We start from the raw sequence: 20656 nt of genomic DNA on the forward strand, positions 1-20656 counted from the left end.
TTCCTTAAAGTCATTACTCAAAAGCAGGGCACGTCAAAATAATATTTTGGCAGTCCCTGTTCTCTCCGTTCACAGAAACTACATCTATATTCTGCTGATGGCACCTGCAGTAACTTAGTGGGAGATTTTCTGCCCCAACCACTATTCTGCTCTATTGCCGATAAATAATGCAAATACCTTATGTAATGTATAGATTTAAGTGGCTGCAAGGTGAGGCTTCCCTTTAATTCCAGTCTGATCCGTTTTAAGATGACAGAAGAGAGAACCTCAGTGTGTGTCTGTGACTTTACAGCGCATATTTAGATCTATTCCACATCACATTAGCAGTGGCTGTAAAGCTGAATGCACGCGCGCACAAATTCTACATTGTAGGCCATTGCTGTCTGTATGGCAATAGCACGGCTGCAGTATTCTTTAGAGGATGCTAGGACAGGAAGTCTCATGTGCGTAACGAATTACCGCTACAAGGATCACAAATTTGCCCTAAATATCTTTCGTTATAAAACTTTTTCATATTTATATTTGTGAGTGTTCTGTATAGCCTTTTATACAATCCAGCTTATTTTTACATTTAATGGCCTTTTAGCCCACATAGAACTATTATAAAGTTTTGCATTTACAATCTACCGGTACATTATACCTATTCTATACATATATGTGATAACACATGATAGGAAGGCAGAGCTGCCTGTTACTTCTCAGTATCCATTTGTCCTGGTAGTCGCCTTAAAAACACCCAAAATCTTTTCATTTATTATTTTACTTGGAAACATTTTTTAACATTATTTCCTCTTTTGTTTTGACCCTAAATTATTAGTGGTTGTCTGTTTGATTTCATTTACAAATTCTGGGAAGCATTTGTTTGGGGCTAATCTGCACCCCTGAAACTGAGGTGCACATATTTCTGCCCAATATGACAACTGGGCCACTAATTGGACTGACATGGGGCTGGTAACGAGAGTTTCTGGTGTTGAGAAGCCCTCGTGCTTGCTCAGGGGAGGTTCTACAATATGCTGTATACCTCCCAGCAACTAAAATGATCCTTCTCTTCTCTCATAGAGAATTGAGTTGTTGACACCCAGCAGCGGTGCACAGCATGGGCACACGAGGTAAGCTGATGTGCATTGTGGGAGCTCAGTTGACAATTACACAGTTATCTGAGTGTAATCTGTTGTACGCCAACTTTTAAGTTCAGAAAAAAAATATCAAAGATAAAAGAATTAAAAGATTAAAGAATATTAAAAAAAATGTATTCAAATATATGCAAACATTTGTCATCCATTTGAATCCTTTTTATAGCAAATATTTTTCCTGACTTTATAAAACTGTAAACACTAAACATATACCAAGACGTTAGTTCTATACATTAGGCATTCTCCATGCTCTTGGCAATTCGCCGTACTTTTGGACAAACGCTTTAATTTTTAAGATCATTTCCATTTCATTTCCTATGTAAGGCTCTGTTCACATCTGCGTTGGGATCCCGTTCTAACGTTCCGTCGGAGCTTTCCGTCAGAACGGGACCCTGAACAGACACAAACTGACACGATGGTGATGGAAACGGAAACCTCTGGTTTCCCTTCATGTCAGTTTGTGTCTGTTCAGGGTCCCGTTTTGATGGAAAGCTCAGACGGAGCGTCAGAACGGGACCCCAACTCAGATGTGAACAGAGCCTTAATATGTCATATACCGTATAAAGAAAAACGTTAAACTTTATAATCAGAAAAGATAGTGTCTATTCTAAGATCGTAGGCATGCATGAAAAATCTACAGAAATAAGAAGTATTGTATAAAAGTGGCACTACTGAAGTGGAGCTAGAATATTTCTCTTGGCTCTGTAATATTTATAGATAGATACAATAATCTGCTGGACGGATCATTACAGTGGATCCTTGGCAATTTCCATTACACAGTCCTTGCCAATGAATTGCATTTTTGTTGTTGAGCTTGGATGCGAAGCAGGCAGCATACCACCATGCCCCACCATAACTGGCTGCACAGTTGGCGCCGTGAATATCCTGGTCTTTGTCCTTTGATGTGAACTTCATGTTGTCATGTGTGGTTCCTGCCTGAATTGAAGACATGGCATCTCCAGCTGTACCTGTATAGCTGCCCAGTCTAATTCTGTAGCCATTAGCTTCATCTTCTACACTGAAGAGGTTGTAGTCGGCATATTTTTCTTCATTGTTATTGTCAAGAATCACAAAACGCACCTGATAGACTTTCTGCTTAGTAATGTGGTGGAGAAATTCTAAACCCAACCAATAGTCCTTCTCCACATTCCCAAAACCATATTTATAAGTGGTCCAAGATTCATCCCAGGTTATCTCTGAGTTGAAGCTATTGCGCTGAATAATAATCCATCCACCGCTCTCTGTAGTCATGTCGCAGTACACAATCAGTGGGTGTAAGCCTGTAGGACGTATAATATTTACCCCACTCTCTTTGTAACGTGGTATTTCACTGCAGTCTTTTGGAAAATCTATGACCAAACAAATACAGATTAAATTGGTTGGTTTTTATCCTAGGAGACACATAAACTATAATAACGGTATACAAGTAACCATGGGCCGCAAAGTTTGAAAGAGGGCCCACTCTGCCATGACCACCCTCACAGCAAGTGACTTCAGGACATTAAAAGCTTATTATTTTGGTCTCCACATTTTTGCATATTGCCTTTTTCTTACAATGACTTCCCCTTTCCACTCATCCCTTCTATCATCCACTGTGATCCCTCACCACAACTCATAGTGAATGTGGAACTTCTTAGCTGCTGGGCCCCATAGTTATACCCATAACTATAGCATTTTGATCAATACATTTTTATGAATCAGGGTTGTACAGATGATTCTTTGTGGTGTATTTCCATATAAATGTTTATCTTCACGGTAAAATAAATCCCCAAATAATGCTAAACCTCCCAAATTATGACCATATGTCAAGGATCCAGCTGTTATCAATCACATCTAAGTTCATAACTTAGATGATATCGATAACAGGTGGATCCTGCGTGACACGACACGCAGGACTGCTGTCACCGAAGCCGTCAGTCCCGCTGACCTGACGGATTTGAGTTTCAGCGCAAGATACAGCTTCTATGTATCAAGGATATATAAAAGCTGTATCTCAAAAAGTTATATTTTTTTTTAATAAAAAACAATTAAAAAGAAAAAAAAAAGTCTTCAAATGTTTACATAGCCTTTAAGGAGTATTCATTTAATATTTAGATATAGGGATAACTTACTTTCGAGCTGCTCCTCTTCCTCATTCCTTGTTCGTCGACGACCATGGCGTGTTGATACGGCACACACCAAAACTAGTATCCACATGTAATGCAACATTGCTAATAGAGAAAAATGCAAAAAAACTCATGCATATGGTAATACATATCATAGCTTTACATATTTTAGACAGACAAAACTTTATATTAAAAGTTTTCAATTTTCACTGCAACATCACATTCTGCAGTGCGGTACACAGATTGTAGGAGCTCTTGCTGAGCTTTAGACTACACATTATAGGACTATGAAATCTTCAAAGTGCTCTCAAAAAACAGGTGAAGGAATAAAAATTTGTGAATTAATGGCAAATAGTATAGGGATGTCTAATTTGACTGAGACTTTTTCGCATTGCTATATTAGTTGTAGAACGTATCTATCTACCTATCTATCTGGCATAAATCTATCTAAATATCTTTCTATCTATCTAATTACCTGTTTATTTATTTATCTATCCCTCATATCTAGTGATTTCGGTATCGTTGTCCGTGGAAGAGAATTTTTTTTATTTTATTATTATTATTATTATTATTATTATTATCATTATTCTTTTTACATACATAGGGGAGAATGTATTATTTTATAGAGCACTGGAGTAAAATGCATCACATTTTCTAAGAGGCGCAACTTTGCTAGCTATTAGTTGGATAGATTGCTGCTATAATTTACGCCAGTTTCTGTCATAAATTATAGTGATTTTGTCGGGCCGCTAGTGGCCACACCCCTCCCGCTAAGCCCTGCTCACCTTTTCTTTTTTTTTTTAAAAAAAAAGGAGAATATACACTTATTAATATTAGTGCAGCCTGTGGTCACTGCTAGTGTTTCTGCCTTCCATACACAAGATGCTGAGTTTAAGACCCCGGAGAGACAAGTCAAAAGGAGATGTTGAAAAATTAGATAGGGCTTGGCAGATTCTCCTTTACAGGACATTCGGGAGAGGACATATGTACAGAACAATGTCCCGTGTACCGTAGTTTCTATAGTGTAAGAGAAAGCATGCAGGGCAGACAGCAGTGAGCTCCTGCGCTCTCTGCAGGGTTCAGAACAAGGCTGTACTGTGAATACATCTGCTAGTTCTCTATGGAAGGTTGCTAGATTTGTATTTCTTTATACCAAGAACTTCCTGATGTCTTACAGACCTTTGACCAACACGTTAGGTAAATAGTTTTAGCTATTCAATTATTTTTACGTTTGAATCTGATTTTGAATGGAAATACCCTTTAAAGGCATTCTCCTCTTTGAACATTCCCTACTTGTTAAAAGGGTCCCTTGATAATAAGCAGATCACAAAGTGTCCTCCTGCTGGGACCCCCAGCAATAAGCTGTTATTTTTGGGGAAATCTATGCAAAATTTTCCTGCAGTGCCACCACAGCGGGAATTAAGCATTACATAGTGTCTATTAAAATCAATGTGTTGCCTGTGTAATGTAGGATCCTCCAGAGCAAGAGATACTCTTTGTAACAGTTCTCCGCTCTGGCCAAGAGTTGAGGGTTATGAGCAGAATCCTCAGACTCCCCTAACTCAGAAACCCCTAATAGGGTACATGGGTTTTTTCTACTGGACAACCCCTCATGTTCCAGCAAGTATAATAGGCATAATTAAACACTATCATCACACAGACCTGTGAGGGCATAATAACTGCATGTGCCACTAGACTCTTTAGTAAAAACCCTTCTACAGTGTAACCAGGTCAGACCTATCGTTAGCTGGTTAAAAGCATTTTTTGCAGTACCACACTTGCTGATGCACACATCTGCGCCATTTTTGGACACGTCCACAAAAAATACTTCTAAATGTGATTAAAAATAAGACGTGCCATATTTTTCAGCACTTTTTATTCCAAAATATTGACAGTGCCAGTTCTTATAAATGACCCTCAATATTCTAATGTAATGGATGACAACGGATGTCATCCTGCTGATTTTTTTCCGCAATGTATCTAATAGCATTAATGAATCTACTCACCCATTGTCCTGTTCCTTGATCTCCTCACTCCCTGAACGCTACAATCCAATGTTATCCTGTTTCTTTTTACATCCCATTAATTGCTAGAACAACATATTATGCCACACCACAGAATAGGCATGAGTGCAAAGTCCCTGCGTGTTTTCAAGACATATAAGTATGGATTGCTTTAACTCCTTAAAGTCTTCTACAAATGCTCAAACAGTTAATCATGTCCTATAGTAAACTGTTAGAATATAAAATCAATCATTCCAAATCCCAAAAAATGGCAGTTATTGTTCCCTGAGCCTTAGGGCATGACCACACGTGGCGGATTTCCTCCGCAACTGTCCGCATCAATGCCGCACAGAATCTGCGTTGCAGATTCTGCTGCGGATCTGCACAAAATGTGCAGAAAATTGATGCGGACTGGCCGCTGCGGACTGCAGGAAAAGTGCTTCCCTTCTCCCTATTCAGTGCAGGATAGAGAGAAGGGACAGCACTTTCAGTGAAAGTCAAAGAATTTCATACTTACCGGCCGTTGTCTTGGTGACGCGTCCCTCTTTCGGCATCCAGCCCGACCTCCCTGGATGACGCTCCAGTCCATGTGACCGCTGCAGCCTGTGCTTGGCCTGTGATTGGCTGCAGCCGTCACTTAGACTGAAGCGTCATCCTGGGAGGCCGGACTGGAGACAGACGCAGGGAGTTCTCGGTAAGTATGAACTTATCTATTTTTTTACAGATACATGTATATTGAGATCGGTAGTCACTGTCCCGGGTGCAGAAACAGTTACTGCCGATCGCGTAACTCTTTCAGCACCCTGGACAGTGACTATTTACAGACGTCTCCTAGCAACGCTCCCGTCATTACGGGAGCCCCATTGACTTCCTCAGTCTGGCTGTAGACCTAGAAATACATAGGTCCAGCCAGAATGAAGAAATGTCATGGTAGTAAAAACAATACGCTCCGCAGCACACATAAGATCTGCGGACTTCATTGCGGAATTTTGACTCTCCATTGAAGTCAATGGAGAAATTCCGCCATGAGTCCGCAACCAGTCCGCCACTGCTCCGCAACAGACAGAGCATGCTGCGGACACCAAATTCCGCTCCGCAGCCTATGCTCCGCAGCGGAATTTTACGCCTAGTCTAAACGAACACTGCTAAATTAAAGTGTAAGTCAATGGACAAACGGCACCGCTGCGGATTAACGCTGCGGAGTGTCCGCAGCGGAATTTCAGTGAAATTCCGCCACGTGTGAACCCGCCCTTAAATGGACCTTCTTAAACAAAGTTTTGGCTATCGAGAAAGACTTTTCTGTCAAATACATAAGAATTCAGTGGACACCTTCCTATCAGAGACTGTAGTCAATACTCCCCAGAATTGATTGAGAAATTAAATTACGTTTTTTTTTTTAGATTCCTCCAATACCTTTTCCACACACTAAGGCTATGTTCACACGGGGTATTTTGCCGAGCTTTTTGACGCGGAAACCGCGTCGCAAAACTCGGCAAAAACGGCCGAGAACGCCTCCCATTGATTTCAATGGGAGGCGTCGGCGTCTTTTTCCCGCGAGCAGTAAAACTGCCTCGCGGGAAAAAGAAGCGACATGCCCTATCTTCGGGCGCTTCCGCCTCTGACCTCCCATTGACTTCAATGGGAGGCAGGAGAAAGGGTATTTCTCGCTGTTTTATGCCTGCGGCGCTCAATGGCCGCGGGCGAAAAACGGCGCAATAATCGCCGCGAAAATCGGCGTGCAGGGAGAGGAATATCTGCCTCAAAGTTCCAAACTGAATTTTGAGGCAGATATTCCTCCCCCAAAATACTCCGTGTGAACATAGCCTAACACTAAGTCAAGAAGAATTGGGTCTCTTAGAGACGTCAATTAGGAAAGTAACAAACCATTAAGGCTCTTTTCACATCTGCCGGATTAATTGTATGAGGGATACCACTGGTGCCCAATAGACCCCTTTGACTTATAATGGGTTCTGTTGGGTTCCATCATGGAATCCATTGTTTTGATGGTAAGATGTGAACATAACCTAATGATAAGTAATCAAAACAAATGAACAAACAATGATACTAAAGGAAAGAGGATCATGCCCATGGAAACTTACAATCTAAATATAATGGGAGGAGTGACACATTAGATACGAGATAACTTTTTTTTAGAAGTTAAGCCCCTTGTGTTGGCAAGAGGAATATATATATAAAGCTAAAACAGAAATAAAGTGCAGAGGTTTGCGACAAGGGTACTAAGTAGAGGACAGGGTGGATTGAAGATATTTATGACCAAGTCAGGTTGTGTAAGGACCGTGGACTATTGTTATGTAACATAGATCCCCTTGAAGAAATTAGTTTTCAAGGCACGCTTAAAACTGGGAATGTTAGGAGCAAGTCTAATGGTCTAAGGCAGTGAGTTCCACAGTATGGGTGCAGCACGGGAGAAGTCCTGCAAATAGGAATGAAGGAATATAGTAAGAGGAGATAAGAGTCGTAGATCATTGGCTGAGCAAAAAGGACAAGTGGGTTGGTAAACATGTACATGAAAATACTATTATGCAAAACATCAATACATGTTCCTAACGGGCCAAGATTCGAGTGCACAACAAATAGATGAATATAGGAAAGCTTGGTAATTAATTTGGTCATGTGCAGCCAAATCATTCATGTATCTTCTTCTATCAATGAAAACAGTATAACATTTTAATGAACTGGTTTGAAACCCATGAACTCTTGTACAAGTTCCTCTGCATCAAACTTATGTTCAAGATGTCACTCTCAGGAAGGCTTAATTTACATTATGTGTTCTTTGAATGTCCACTCATTCATAACAATTAGATGATGTTCACACCATAATTCCAGCTGTACCGCGGGTCCAAATCACACTTGTCCAGATGACAAACCTTTTAGGTCTCATATATGATATATCCCATGTGCAGCAAAATTACTTCTGGTCTTGTAGTAGAAGAGCAAAGCACTGTCATTGGCAGATTTCCGTGTACTTAGTCAAGATGTGAGAAATATGGTCTACCTTACAGACTGCATTCTTTATCCCGAAAATGTAAGTGGTCTGCTCGGTCTGGGATAACAATGAAAGTTACTAAAATGCAACCCGAACAAGAGAAATGCAGCATTACATGGCCCCATTGCAATCAACGGATGACCATGTAGAGGTATCATGCAGGAGACCCCCTCTATGAAGTTAATATGCCGTAATAGCGCTGACAACCCCTATGATGTCCTTCTAAAAAGCACACGCCTAAAAAAAATAGTAAAAAGGGAACAAAGGTCTTAGAAAGCCTTCCATACTTGTAAGAAATATAGAGGCACAAAGCCATACAATGTTATAAATTTTAAAAGTTGAAATTAAAAAAGAGAAGTCATATTTTGCTTGCCCTTCAGGATTTATTATACCAGTGTTTTTTTCTGTCTCCAATAACAACAGCAGACGGCTCAGCGAGCATTAATTTTCTAAGTGAGGCACCAGAATTGAAAGGCAGAGACATATTCATACAAATCCGAAGTGAAGGCTGGCAAATACAGAAAAACAGATAGGGGTCAAGGCAGGCAGCGATCAATAAACGTAGTTAAGAAACAGTTCTAGTCAATCAAAACCAGCAAACGAAAAGAGCTTTAGAAGTATCACACCAAAGAACTTCAGGGAAGCTATGGATTTCTTGAGCAGGATTGCCACGGTTTCCTGGAAAAATATTTTCTTGTCACATTTACAAAACTATTTGGCAAAAAATATATGTTTGAGTCCAGACTAAGACCTCATGCGCACAGCCATATTACAGCCCTGTACAAGTTCTACGGATCTGTGATGTGGGATACAGAGAGGTCCATGGGTCCATACTACCTCCTTATGCTTTTGATTTTAGAATTCGAGGAAAAAAAATAGTGACACGTTTCATCGGACACCGTATTACAAAGCTATTCTCCCCTAGAACTGTGTTTCTAAGGGAGAATGCCTCTGTAATATGGTGCATTTCCAAGGCACCGCATGGTGCCACGTGGAGTGCCTACAGCTAAAAATGCACCCAACTATAGGGACTCAGTACTGCCCAACAGGAACCATATACATGATTCTGCTGTGTGCATGACAGTTGATTACAGCTCTGATGATAAATCTTGGAACGAAGCAAGTTGTGAAATGCATGTTATGGCCCCGGGTAGTCTAATGTTCATACACTTTACATACTATGTCACTAAATGGTAAGTATTATGACCTATTGTACAGATGTAGATGTTGGGTTGCTATTACAGTGCATTAAGTCTTTGCTGATACTGGCGTCAGGGCTTCCGTTTTTACAAGAACCATGACAGAAATGACGGTATATGAAAACAACCTATACGTTATACTGTATATCAAATAACAAAATATGTTTTATTTTACAGATTTGGTTTTTTTCTTATTCCGCAAACCTAAATACAAACGTTTCTGGAAAATCTAGTTGATACAATAATCTGCTGGACGAATCATTACAGTGGATGCTTTACAGTTTCCAGAACAGAGTCCATACCATTGAATTGCATTTTTGTTGTTGAGCTTGGATGCGAAGCAGGCAGCATACCACCATGCCCCACCATAACTAGCTGCACAGTTGGCGCCGTGAATATCCTGGTCTTTGTCCTTTGATGTGAACTTCATGTTGTCATGTGTGGTTCCTGCCTGAATTGAAGACATGGCATCTCCAGCTGTACCTGTATAGCTGCCCAGTCTTAATCTGTAGCCATTAGCTTCATCTTCTACACTGAAGAGGTTGTAGTCGGCATATTTTTCTTCATTGTTATTGTCAAGAATCACAAAACGCACCTGATAGACTTTCTGCTTAGTAATGTGGTAGAGATATTCTATGCCTAACCAATAGTCCTTCTCCACATTCCCAAAACCATATTTATAAGTGGTCCACGATTCATCCCAGGTTATCTCAGAATTGAAACTATTGCGCTGAATGACAATCCATCCACCACTCCCTGTAGTCATGTCGCAGTACACAATCAGCGGGTGCAAGCCCTCAGGGTGGATTGCATAGATTCCACTGTCATAGTTTCGGCGGATTTCACTGCAGTCTTTTGGTAATTCTAAGGAGAACAAATTTAGGTTAATAAAATGGTCTTTTCACGTACACCAAAACTATTAAAACAGAAAACCTCTATATTTTGTCTAATCTCTATTTTTATTAAAAAAAATCCCAAAACCAACATAAATTTTCAGAGCACTGGATCTAATGGTTAAAAATGTCCCAACAAATCTCAGATAGGCTGTACAACTGAAACACTATAAGATCTGCAGCACGACCATGAACAGTTAGTGAATTATTGCTTACCTTAAAATCCACTAATAGTAATGTACAAGTTGGTGTAACTTAACAGCGTTCAGTGACTTAAATATATAAGTATTTCAGAAGGTCATGAGAATTTGAGAACTTCAAAATTTTGAGGAAAATTTGTATATCAAATATTTTCTATTAAAGTTGGCCTCTCCTTGAACTGAAATGACTGGTAACAGCAGAAGGGTAGCCTGAAGATTTTGGGCTTCAATCTGTAAAATCAATTACAAGGTCTTCAACTATCTTGCGCCATTCATGGGCTGGGGTGTCACCGACAACATGGCAGCCACTAGAGTAAGTTAAGCCCCTGGATTACAGACAATAAAATACATTCAACATATAGTATACAGAAAATACCCCCTTCCTTCACGTGGTTGTTTTGGCCATCTACAAAAAAATATATATACATATTTTAGGTCATGAATTCATACACATAATGCATGAATATCAGAATGAAAAAAATTGTGTATTCATTTATTTCAATGGATGCGCTCCAAAGCTTATTTTACTAAGGAAATAAAAAACAAAAACATACTATCTTCAAGAAAATTGTCTCCCCGTTTTGGATTCCTGCGATGACGAGTTGACGCTGTGCACACAAGGACCAAAATGCAGAGGCAGTAGAAAAAACCTAAATATGACAATAAGACAATATATAATTAACTGTATATGGAAACAAACTGCATATAAGGCAACTGGCCAATAAGTTATTACTTGTATCTTTAGGCTTTTATCACACAAACTATTTCTCGTCAGTGCGCTGTCCATTTTAATAACAGATTGCACACTGACCTATGCAATTCAATGGGGCTATTCACACATCCGTTTTTTGTTTTTTTTTCAAATAGCGCCTGCCATTGTGAGAAACTCACAACGTGTACTATTCGGCCATGTTCAGACGTGGTGGAATTTTTCCGCTGAAAATGTTGACATTTTCATATTTGAGAGGTAATTCAGACGTGGCAGATATCACAGCAGACACATCACTACAGGGTCATAGCTAGTCTTTTAATCACCCAGAGCAGCGCTACATTTCCTTGCCCAAGCCCTCTATCTACATTCCCTGGCCGAGGCGGAGCAGCTAGTTTGTACTCCGCATCGCAGCAGAGGGGATAAGTTTAGAAAAAGGGGGCCTTTTTTGGCAGCTTTACATAAATTTAGTTAAGTAACAGATTATTACCTAATTTCTTTGTGGCTTAGGATCTGGGGTATAAAATAATGAATAATTTACACCTGCCGACGTCAATTATTCCATAAATTACAAATACTATAAGGTGCATTTACATGGGCTGGTAATGGTGGTGGTGTAAATATGTGCAAATTTTACAGCGGTTTTGCCGCCCTGTGTGAAAACACCCTTACTTTACTAGGTGTCAGTTCTATACTATAACTGTTTATGTAGTCTGTGATCGGTGTATCTCCTTCACTCACCCATCTTGTCTCTGCTTCTTCTGTACTGCAAGCTCATTGAGATCCCTCCACTCTCCTCACTACCTTATCAGCAAAAGAAAAATCTCCTAAAGAATTAAAAGGTGCAAAGTCCTCTTGTGTTTTGAAAGTATTACAGAATGACATATTTAACTCTTACAGACAGTAAGGTAGACATAGATTCATAAACTATTAAAGTATATATAAAAAGTACACACCAAAAGCCATGTACAAGCATAGTTACACAAGTGCTTGTTTTCATCTTTAGCACGGGGTTGGGGTCAGGCAGTAACACAGAGCCATGACTGCCGCTATTGCAGATGGGCACTTGATTTATATGGCCCATCAACAGGTCAAAAGGGGCAAATTGGCAACTAAAGTCCTGGACCTCTCTGTAGTGCTGGGCCCCAGCTGACCGGATTGTAGACAGTGTCTAGTGGTGGAAGTGTTTAATAACCTACTCTTTTTTATCTGACAGAGGTAACTAAATATCACATCTGGGTGAATGTAACTTTCCGCACTGGTGTTCGATAATTGCGTGTGCTTTAGGGTAACAGTGGCAGCAGGAATGGCCAGTGTCTGAATACCAAACTGGGTGGGTTTGGGCCACTGTTTTAGCGAGTGGTGTAATTATAGGTGTTGCTGTGGTCACAGTTGAGCCCACGTCCCATAGCCCAGGGGATCCAAAGGCACCCCTGCCACATAAGAACCTTCAGGGCCTTCACACAAGGTCCTGGTGCTTGCCGGCTTTTGTTGCTGCAATGTAGTAATGAAACATTATTATCTTGTTAGATTAGATATGCTTCTATCATCTGTCCAGGCGTGATCAGAGGATCATTTATTGCTCCTAATTCTCAGCTCCTGCAGTAAAGGTCCTTTCACACGGGTCAATTATAGGGCAAACGAGCGTCCACAGAATGCTCGTTCCCGATCATTGCCCTGTGTAAACGAGCAAACGCTCGTTCACTGGCTGATTGGCCGTTTATATAGCCTAAAATATTATAGTTTTCAACAGCAAATCTCCCTGTGTAAACGAATTCTGCATTCGGACGTTCCTGTGTCATTCCTCCTGAAAATCTATAAGTAAGGCCAAGCCTACAAGGAGACTTTTTGTGATGCAATTAAATTATACTACCTATGGAGCTACAGCTCGATAGTTAAAATCAATCATTAGTACAACATAAAGTCTCTATGTAGCACTAGCCTAATTGACAACTGAGTGTTAGACTATGTTGACACGGCAAACCAAAAATGGCCGTAAAATACGGAGATGTTCTCAAGCGAAAACAGCCCTTTATTTTCAGTCGTTTTTTAAGCAACTTAAAACGGCTCCAAAAACGGCTCAAGAATTGACATGCAATTCTTTTTTACGCTGCGTTTTTTTACGTAAAAAAACGCACCGTGGGAACAAAACACCGTTTTTTTCCATTGAAATCAATGGGCAGATGTTTGGAGAAGTTCAGCCCCCGTATTTTCAGCCGTTTTTTGGGGCGTTTACGGCCCAAAAAACGGCTGAAAATAGGCCATGTGAACATACCCTTACCATTCCCCTTGTCAATGATTGGACAGTGTCAGAGTGTGTAGGGTCAGGGTTAGCTCTTTGACAAGGAGAATGGTAATGCATTAGAATTGTTATTTCATGGGTAATACAAGTATTTACTAAAACAGACATGTCAGGAGAGCTGATTCTCTTTTACCCCTTAATGACACAACCAATTTTCATTTGTTTCATTTTAGTTTTTTTCTCCCTACCTTCCAAAAGTAATAACTTTTTTATATTTTCGTAGAAATAGCTGAGGGCTTGTTAGTTGCGAGACCATGTCACAATTCATTGTACCATATAATGTACTGGGAAACTGAAAAAAATAAATGTGCGTGCTGAAATGGGCAAAAAACAGTAATTGTTTTGGGTGGTTTTGTAATTAAGGCGTTCATTGTGGGGTAAAAATTACATGTTCACACTATTCTTCTGGTTGATACGATTACGGCGATACCAAATTTATGTTTTTTTTAATGTTTTACCACTTTTATAAAAACAAAGTATTTGTTTAAAGAGAAATTGTTTTGTGTCTCCAGATTTTGAGAATTATAACTTTTTTATTTTTCATGTACGTGGTAGTCGTTAAGGGGAAGTATAGAGCATGCCCACGGGTTGAGCACGCTCCATATTTAGCGGGTGTCGGTTGTTTAATACAGCAGAACCTGACTGCAAAGGGCGGGATCAAAGATCACTTTGGTTCCGCCTGTTTAACCCCTTAGATGTCACGGTCAATCGCAACCACGACATCTAAGGCAGTAGAATGTATCAGTTTATCAGACTCTGCTGCCTGTGAGTACGGGTAGGCGGAGGCCCCATCCTGACGTCAGATGTGCACGCCCCCATTGTGATGTCAGGAAGTTCTCTCTGCCTCTATACAGTTCTCTATAGAGTAGCAGGCAGCAGCAGAGTGCAGGGAAGAGAATGTTATGCGCTCTGCTATTGTTCGTGTGTACAGAGGCGCTTGGGGAGAAGAAGCCTCCGTCACTACCGCCCTGCACCCTCTCTTCCCCTCTATATACACTATAGAACCGGCAGCAGCAGACAATACTGCCCTGTCCATAGTATATATAGGGGCACTGTAGAAGAAGCCTCCGTCCGGCGCACCCTCCTTGTACGGATTTATAACAGCAACAGGAAAAATCTAAGAAATAAAATGTAGTAGAAAAGTGTCACAGTGGCTCTCTCAAACACATATAACACAAAAAGTAGGCCAAATTTATTAATAAAGTATATTACAAAATATATTTATATTACACATGCTGCTAGAAAATAAAAAGTTGATCAAAAGTTTAGTTACGCTTTAACCCTCTCAGTGAACGCCATAAAAAAAAAGTGACCAAATTGCTGTTTTTTTGGTCACCTAAGCTCCCTAGAAAAATTTAAACGGACAGCAGTGCCAGAGCAGGATTGTAGAGTCCATGGCTGCGTACCGTCGGGTTTACCCACAACCCGATGAGCGCAGCCATGGATCCGTGAGCACTGGTCCCAATCTCCTTCCTAGGAGACGCCAGCGCTCACTTCCGCTCCGGTCTGCTGTGTCCCGTAGGAAATCGCGCACAAAGGAAATCGTCATCATCATCAACGGCCACGATTTCCTGATCTATAAGAAGGCCCCAGGCCTTCTGATCCTTGCCTGAGTGTTGTTAGTTTTCCCAGTCTGTCTTGCAAATGGTCCCTTAGTGTTTCCCGTTCCAGTTGTTACCCGTGCCTTGTTTCCTGTTCCTGTTTCCCGTGCTGTGCCTATAGTATCGAGTCGTGCCATGTCCTGTATCATCTGCCACATCCGGAGGAATCCGCCACATCCTGTGTCATCTGCCACGTCCAGAGGAATCTGCCACGTCTGGCGCAACCTGCGGCACCTGTCATCCGCCACGTTTGGCGTTATCTGCTGCACCCATCTCCATCTCTGTCAGAGCTGCGGCCACTGGCTGGACTATCCAGGTACCCTTGTGCGGGACATTGTATTGCTGGGGTTTCCTGTTGTTTGGCCAGCTGTCTCCCTGCTACGGCGGTATGGCCTACTGGGTCCACTAACCCGCCTCGTGACAAGGATTTTTAGCTATTCAGAACCCTGTAAGATTTGTAATAAGGCAGAAGATCTCTTGCCAGAAAGAATTTAATAAGGGGCAACCCCAGAAAATATGGTATATGGTACCTATTTGACCACAAAGACGCCAGCAGAGGTCAGACGATTGGGGGTATATTCTGGCCAATTTAGAAGGTGTGTAGGACCAGCGCATTAATACTTTGTGGAATACTACCAGGAGGTTTGACCATAGGGAGGACTTCATGGTCCATCGAAGTGCTATGGCCCACTGGTCCGGGGTATAGGTTTTACTAGAATCTTTATCCCAGTTCATAAAATGAGCCCGCTTGATAATCTCCATGTCCCCATTCAGGATATCATAAATTTTTCTGCTGTGATTTAGATCTCCTTTATTAGGATCAGAGTAGTGATTAGAAATAAATTACGGTAAATGAATTACAGTAGTAGGGATAGATGCTAAACACGCAACAGGCTTTTACTGAATCTACAGATGCAATGTATGTACAGTACATGGATAAAGAATTGGTTAAGAGGCAGAAATGGTACGCACTCAAAATTGGCTGAAGTCAGCAGGGGGGTTCCACAAGGATCGCTGATAGGCTCAATTCTTGTACATTTTTTTATTATTGACCTTGTGGATGAGATTGATATTAAGGGGTCAGTTTTTGCTGATGATACAAAACTTTTTACGATACTTAAATCTCACCTTGATTTTAAAATATTATAGACAGACCTAAGCTGGTAGCATTTGGCAAAAACATGACAGATTAAATTTTATGTTGATAAAGTAAAGTAATGCACCAATGCAGTAATGCGGCAGGAGTCGCATGACTGAATATACAGTACATTAAATGGAATAAAACTGGGGATAACAGAACGAGAGAAGGACTTGGGTATTCTGTTTACTAGTAAGGTTGGGTTCACACCTCTGTTGGTGTGTTCCGTTGCTCTGCTCCGTCAGAACAGCAGAACAAGGGAATAACGGAACCTCAGACGCAGATGTGAACATAGCCTAAGCGAGGCAGTAGTACAGTAGTGTCAATGAAAAGATGCAGAAGCAAATAAGATTTTAAAGTGTATAAAAAAATTATTAAAACCTGTGACCCTAATGTAATATAACAATTTTTGAAATGCCTTGTAAGACCACATCTCAAATACGGAATTCAGTTTTGGGCTCTACAAATATAAGAGAGCTGGAGATGGTTTAAAGGCGGCCAAATAGATTATTGAATAGAATCAGAGGTCTCTCTTATAATGAGGGGCTAGTAAAATTGGGCATGTTCAGTTTGAAAAAAAGGAGCCCAAAAGGTGATCTCATTCAATACAAATACTGTACCTGGCACATGATCTATTTTTTCCAAGAACTTTACAAAGGACCAGGGGACATTCATAACATGTGGAGGAAAGGAGATTTAGACATCAATATAGGAAAAGGTTCTTTACAGTTAAATTAGTCAAACTATGGAATGCCCTACCCCAAGAGGTAGTAAGGGCAGATACTATGTCAGCGTTTAAAAAAAAGCTAGATGATTATTTAATAAAAATTTAATTATGGGTTAATATTAATCTACCAATAATTGATTTATAATTAATTGAGGAATGTCTAACTTGTTGGACATGTGTTTTCTCTTTAAAGTCCAAACTGTTTAACCTATTTTCCTGCAGTGTTGGCAAAAACCTCTATGAGGCAAAAGACAATATTTCACATCTTTGGGGAGTCATCCAGTAATCTAGTGCCCATAACTTGTAATATTATGCCAATTCTTTCAAGACAGTAATCTAGGCTCCTTGTAAACTATTTTCACAAATAAATCATTACAATAGAGCGTTTCATGGTCCAACTCCCTTTATGCCAATGGTGACACCTTCCTTCCTGTAGACATAGTAGTTCCCGCCATTGTTATATTTACAGGTCTTGGTATAAAAAGATCATTAGACAGATTTCTGTACTGACCTTTCACATACAGTGAAGGAAATAAGTATTTGATCCCTTGCTGATTTTGTAAGTTTGCTCACTGTCAAAGACATGAACAGTCTAGAATTTTTAGGATAGGTTCATTTTACCAGTGAGAGATAGATTATATTAAAAAAAATAAAGAAAATCACATTGTCAAAATTCTATATATTTATTTGCATTGTGCACAGAGAAATAAGTATTTGATCCCCTACCAACCATTAAGAGTTCAGCCTCCTCCAGACCAGATACACGCTCCAAATCAACTTGGTGCCTACATTAAAGACAGCTGTCTTACATGGTCACCTGTATAAAAGACTCCTGTCCACAGACTCAATTAATCAGTCTGACTCTAACCTCTACAACATGGGCAAGACGAAAGAGCTTTCTAAGGATGTCAGGGACAAGATCATAGACCTGCACAAGGCTGGAATGGGCTACAAAACCATAAGTAAGACGCTGGGTGAGAAGGAGACAACTTTTGGTGCAATAGTAAGAAAATGGAAGACATACAAAATGACTGTCAATCGACATCGATCTGGGGCTCCATGCAAAATCTCACCTCGTGGGGTATCCTTGATCCTGAGGAAGGTGAGAGCTCAGCCGAAAACTACACAGGGGGAACTTGTTAATGATCTCAAGGCAGCTGGGACCACAGTCACCAAGAAAACCATTGGTAACACATTACGCCGTAATGGATTAAAATCCTGCAGTGCCCGCAAGGTCCCCCTGCTCAAGAAGGCACATGTACAGGCCCATCTGAAGTTTGCAAATGAACATCTGGATGATTCTGAGAGTGATTGGGAGAAGGTGCTGTGGTCAGATGAGACTAAAATTGAGCTCTTTGGCATTAACTCAACTCGCCGTGTTTGGAGGAAGAGAAATGCTGCCTATGACCCAAAGAACACCGTCCTCACTGTCAAGCATGGAGGTGGAAACATTATGTTTTGGGGGTGTTTCTCTGCTAAGGGCACAGGACTACTTCACCGCATCAATGGGAGAATGGATGGAGCCATGTACCGTCAAATCCTGAGTGACAACCTCCTTCCCTCCACCAGGACATTAAAAATGGCTCGTGGCTGGGTCTTCCAGCACGACAATGACCCGAAACATACAGCCAAGGCAACAAAGGAGTGGCTCAAAAAGAAGCACATTGAGGTCATGGAGTGGCCTAGCCAGTCTCCAGACCTTAATCCCACCGAAAACTTATGGATGGAGCTGAAGATCCGAGTTGCCAAGCGACAGCCTCGAAATCTTAATGATTTACAGATGATCTGCAAAGAGAGTGGGCCAAAATTCCATCTAACATGTGTGCAAACCTCATCATCAACTACAAAAAAACGTCTGACTACTGTGCTTGCCAACAAGGGTTTTGCCACCAAGTATTAAGTCTTGTTTGCCAAAGGGATCAAATACTTATTTCTCTGTGCACAATGCAAATAAATATATATAATTTTGACAATGTGATTTTCTTTTTTTTTTTTTATATAATCTATCTCTCACTGGTAAAATTAACCTATCCTAAAAATTCTAGACTGTTCATGTCTTTGACAGTGGGCAAACTTACAAAATCAGCAAGGGATCAACTACTTATTTCCTTCACTGTATTTATGATACCGCCCATTTTCAAAACTATAAAACCCCAATTTTAAAGATCCTTCTGGGTTCTGAAGACTACCCAATATATGTATTAATTTACTAGCCTGTCTCCAAACTCGCTTTAGCTCTCATTCTTGCATACTGGTGCCCAAAACATTACTACAGTATATAATACGCCATGTGTGGTCCAACTAGTGATTGTGTAGAGGTAGAGAATGTTATTTTGCCTTCTGATTTGCCTTGGCAGCAGCTTTCTGGCACTGGTTGCTACAGATCAGTTTGCTGTTCACTAGTATCCCCATCTAACACTTTTCCATGTTCCAGTATTTTTCCATTTAGTATGTAATACTGAAATGTTTTCCCTCCTAACATTGTTAAACCTTTCTACATCTCTGTAGAAGCCTCCAACTTCTACTCTTCTGCGTTTTGCCTATGGATCAAAACGACATAATCTGCCTAAAGTTGGCAATACCAGAAGCAAAGCTATAGGGGGTGCAAAGGTAGCAGTCACACACAGGCCCTGGTAGCTGAGGTTACTCAAAGGCCTCTTTGCCACATAAAGAGACCCTTCTGTAAGAATTTGTACTGGGGTCCAGGAGCTTCAAGTTACACCTCTGGGCCAACCATATTAGATTGCTTCCAGCCAAAGGCTCATAGATCTAATAGTTATCTCTCCTAACTCCCTATAAACATGCATATCTGTAAAGCCAGAATCAAATAACTATATTGAAGTATAAATAAGCAACCATGATCCAGATACAGTTTACTTTGTTTTAACCATATAGTATTAACCCCTTCCCGACATTTGCCGTATGGGTACGTCATGGAAAGCATTGACTTCCCGCATCTTGCCGTACCCATACGCCGAATGATTGGGACCGGCTCAGAAGCTGAGCCGGTGCCATCATCACCGGATCTCAGCTGTATCTTACAGCTGAGATCCGGCTGTAACGGCGGGGACCGAAATTAGCTTCGATCCCCGCCATTAACCCCTTAAGTGCAGCGCTCAAACGCGATCGCTGCACTTAAGGTGTTTGCAGCTCATCGGAACCCCAGCAATGATATTGCCGGGGTTCCGGTGGCTGCAATGGCAACCGGAAGCCTAATACTGGCCTCCCGGTCTGCCTAGCACCGAAGCCGGTCAAGGTCCGCCTGGCGGCGGAGCCTGATCGGCTTCCGTAGCTGCCGGCAAGATGGCGCCGGGTCAGGAGCTGATCCGGTGTCATCAGCGGTGGAAGTCAGCTGTACTGTACAGCTGACATCCACCTGTAATGGCAGGAACCGGAGCTAGCTCCGATCCCTGCCATTAACCCCTTCGATGCAGCAATCGAAAGCGATTGCTGCATCGTGGCGGTTACTAGCAGATCGCCAGCCCTGTCAGGCAATCAGGACTGGCGACTGCTGTTATGGCAACAGGAGACACAATGGTCTCCTGCTCTGCCATTACGGAAGCTGATTTAGGCCCCGCTGGGAGGCGAAGCCTAATCGGCTTGCTGTCAATGAATGACTGACAGATCTAATACATTGCA

General features: G+C 41.1%; 2 protein-coding genes across 2 annotated transcripts; both read right to left on the reverse strand.

The window, feature by feature from the left end:
* Positions 1 to 1844: 1844 nt before the first annotated feature.
* On the reverse strand, positions 1845 to 5248 carry LOC142741880 (fibrinogen-like protein 1-like protein). The gene is made up of 3 exons (XM_075851202.1): positions 5245 to 5248; positions 3245 to 3343; positions 1845 to 2482 (listed from the first exon to the last, which is right to left on the reverse strand). Exons 1-3 carry the CDS (start codon positions 5246 to 5248, stop codon positions 1845 to 1847), a joined length of 741 nt encoding a protein of 246 aa, XP_075707317.1.
* A 4428-nt stretch (positions 5249 to 9676) lies between these two features.
* Positions 9677 to 11994, reverse strand: LOC142741881 (fibrinogen-like protein 1-like protein). The gene is made up of 4 exons (XM_075851203.1): positions 11991 to 11994; positions 11095 to 11190; positions 10917 to 10946; positions 9677 to 10311 (listed from the first exon to the last, which is right to left on the reverse strand). The coding sequence occupies exons 1-4, from the start codon at positions 11992 to 11994 to the stop codon at positions 9677 to 9679; spliced, it is 765 nt and encodes a 254-aa protein (XP_075707318.1).
* Between the last annotated feature and the right edge of the window lie 8662 nt (positions 11995 to 20656).

The sequence above is a fragment of the Rhinoderma darwinii genome, chromosome 2 (genome assembly GCF_050947455.1).
Source record: "Rhinoderma darwinii isolate aRhiDar2 chromosome 2, aRhiDar2.hap1, whole genome shotgun sequence".
NCBI classification, from domain to species: Eukaryota; Metazoa; Chordata; class Amphibia; order Anura; family Rhinodermatidae; genus Rhinoderma; species Rhinoderma darwinii.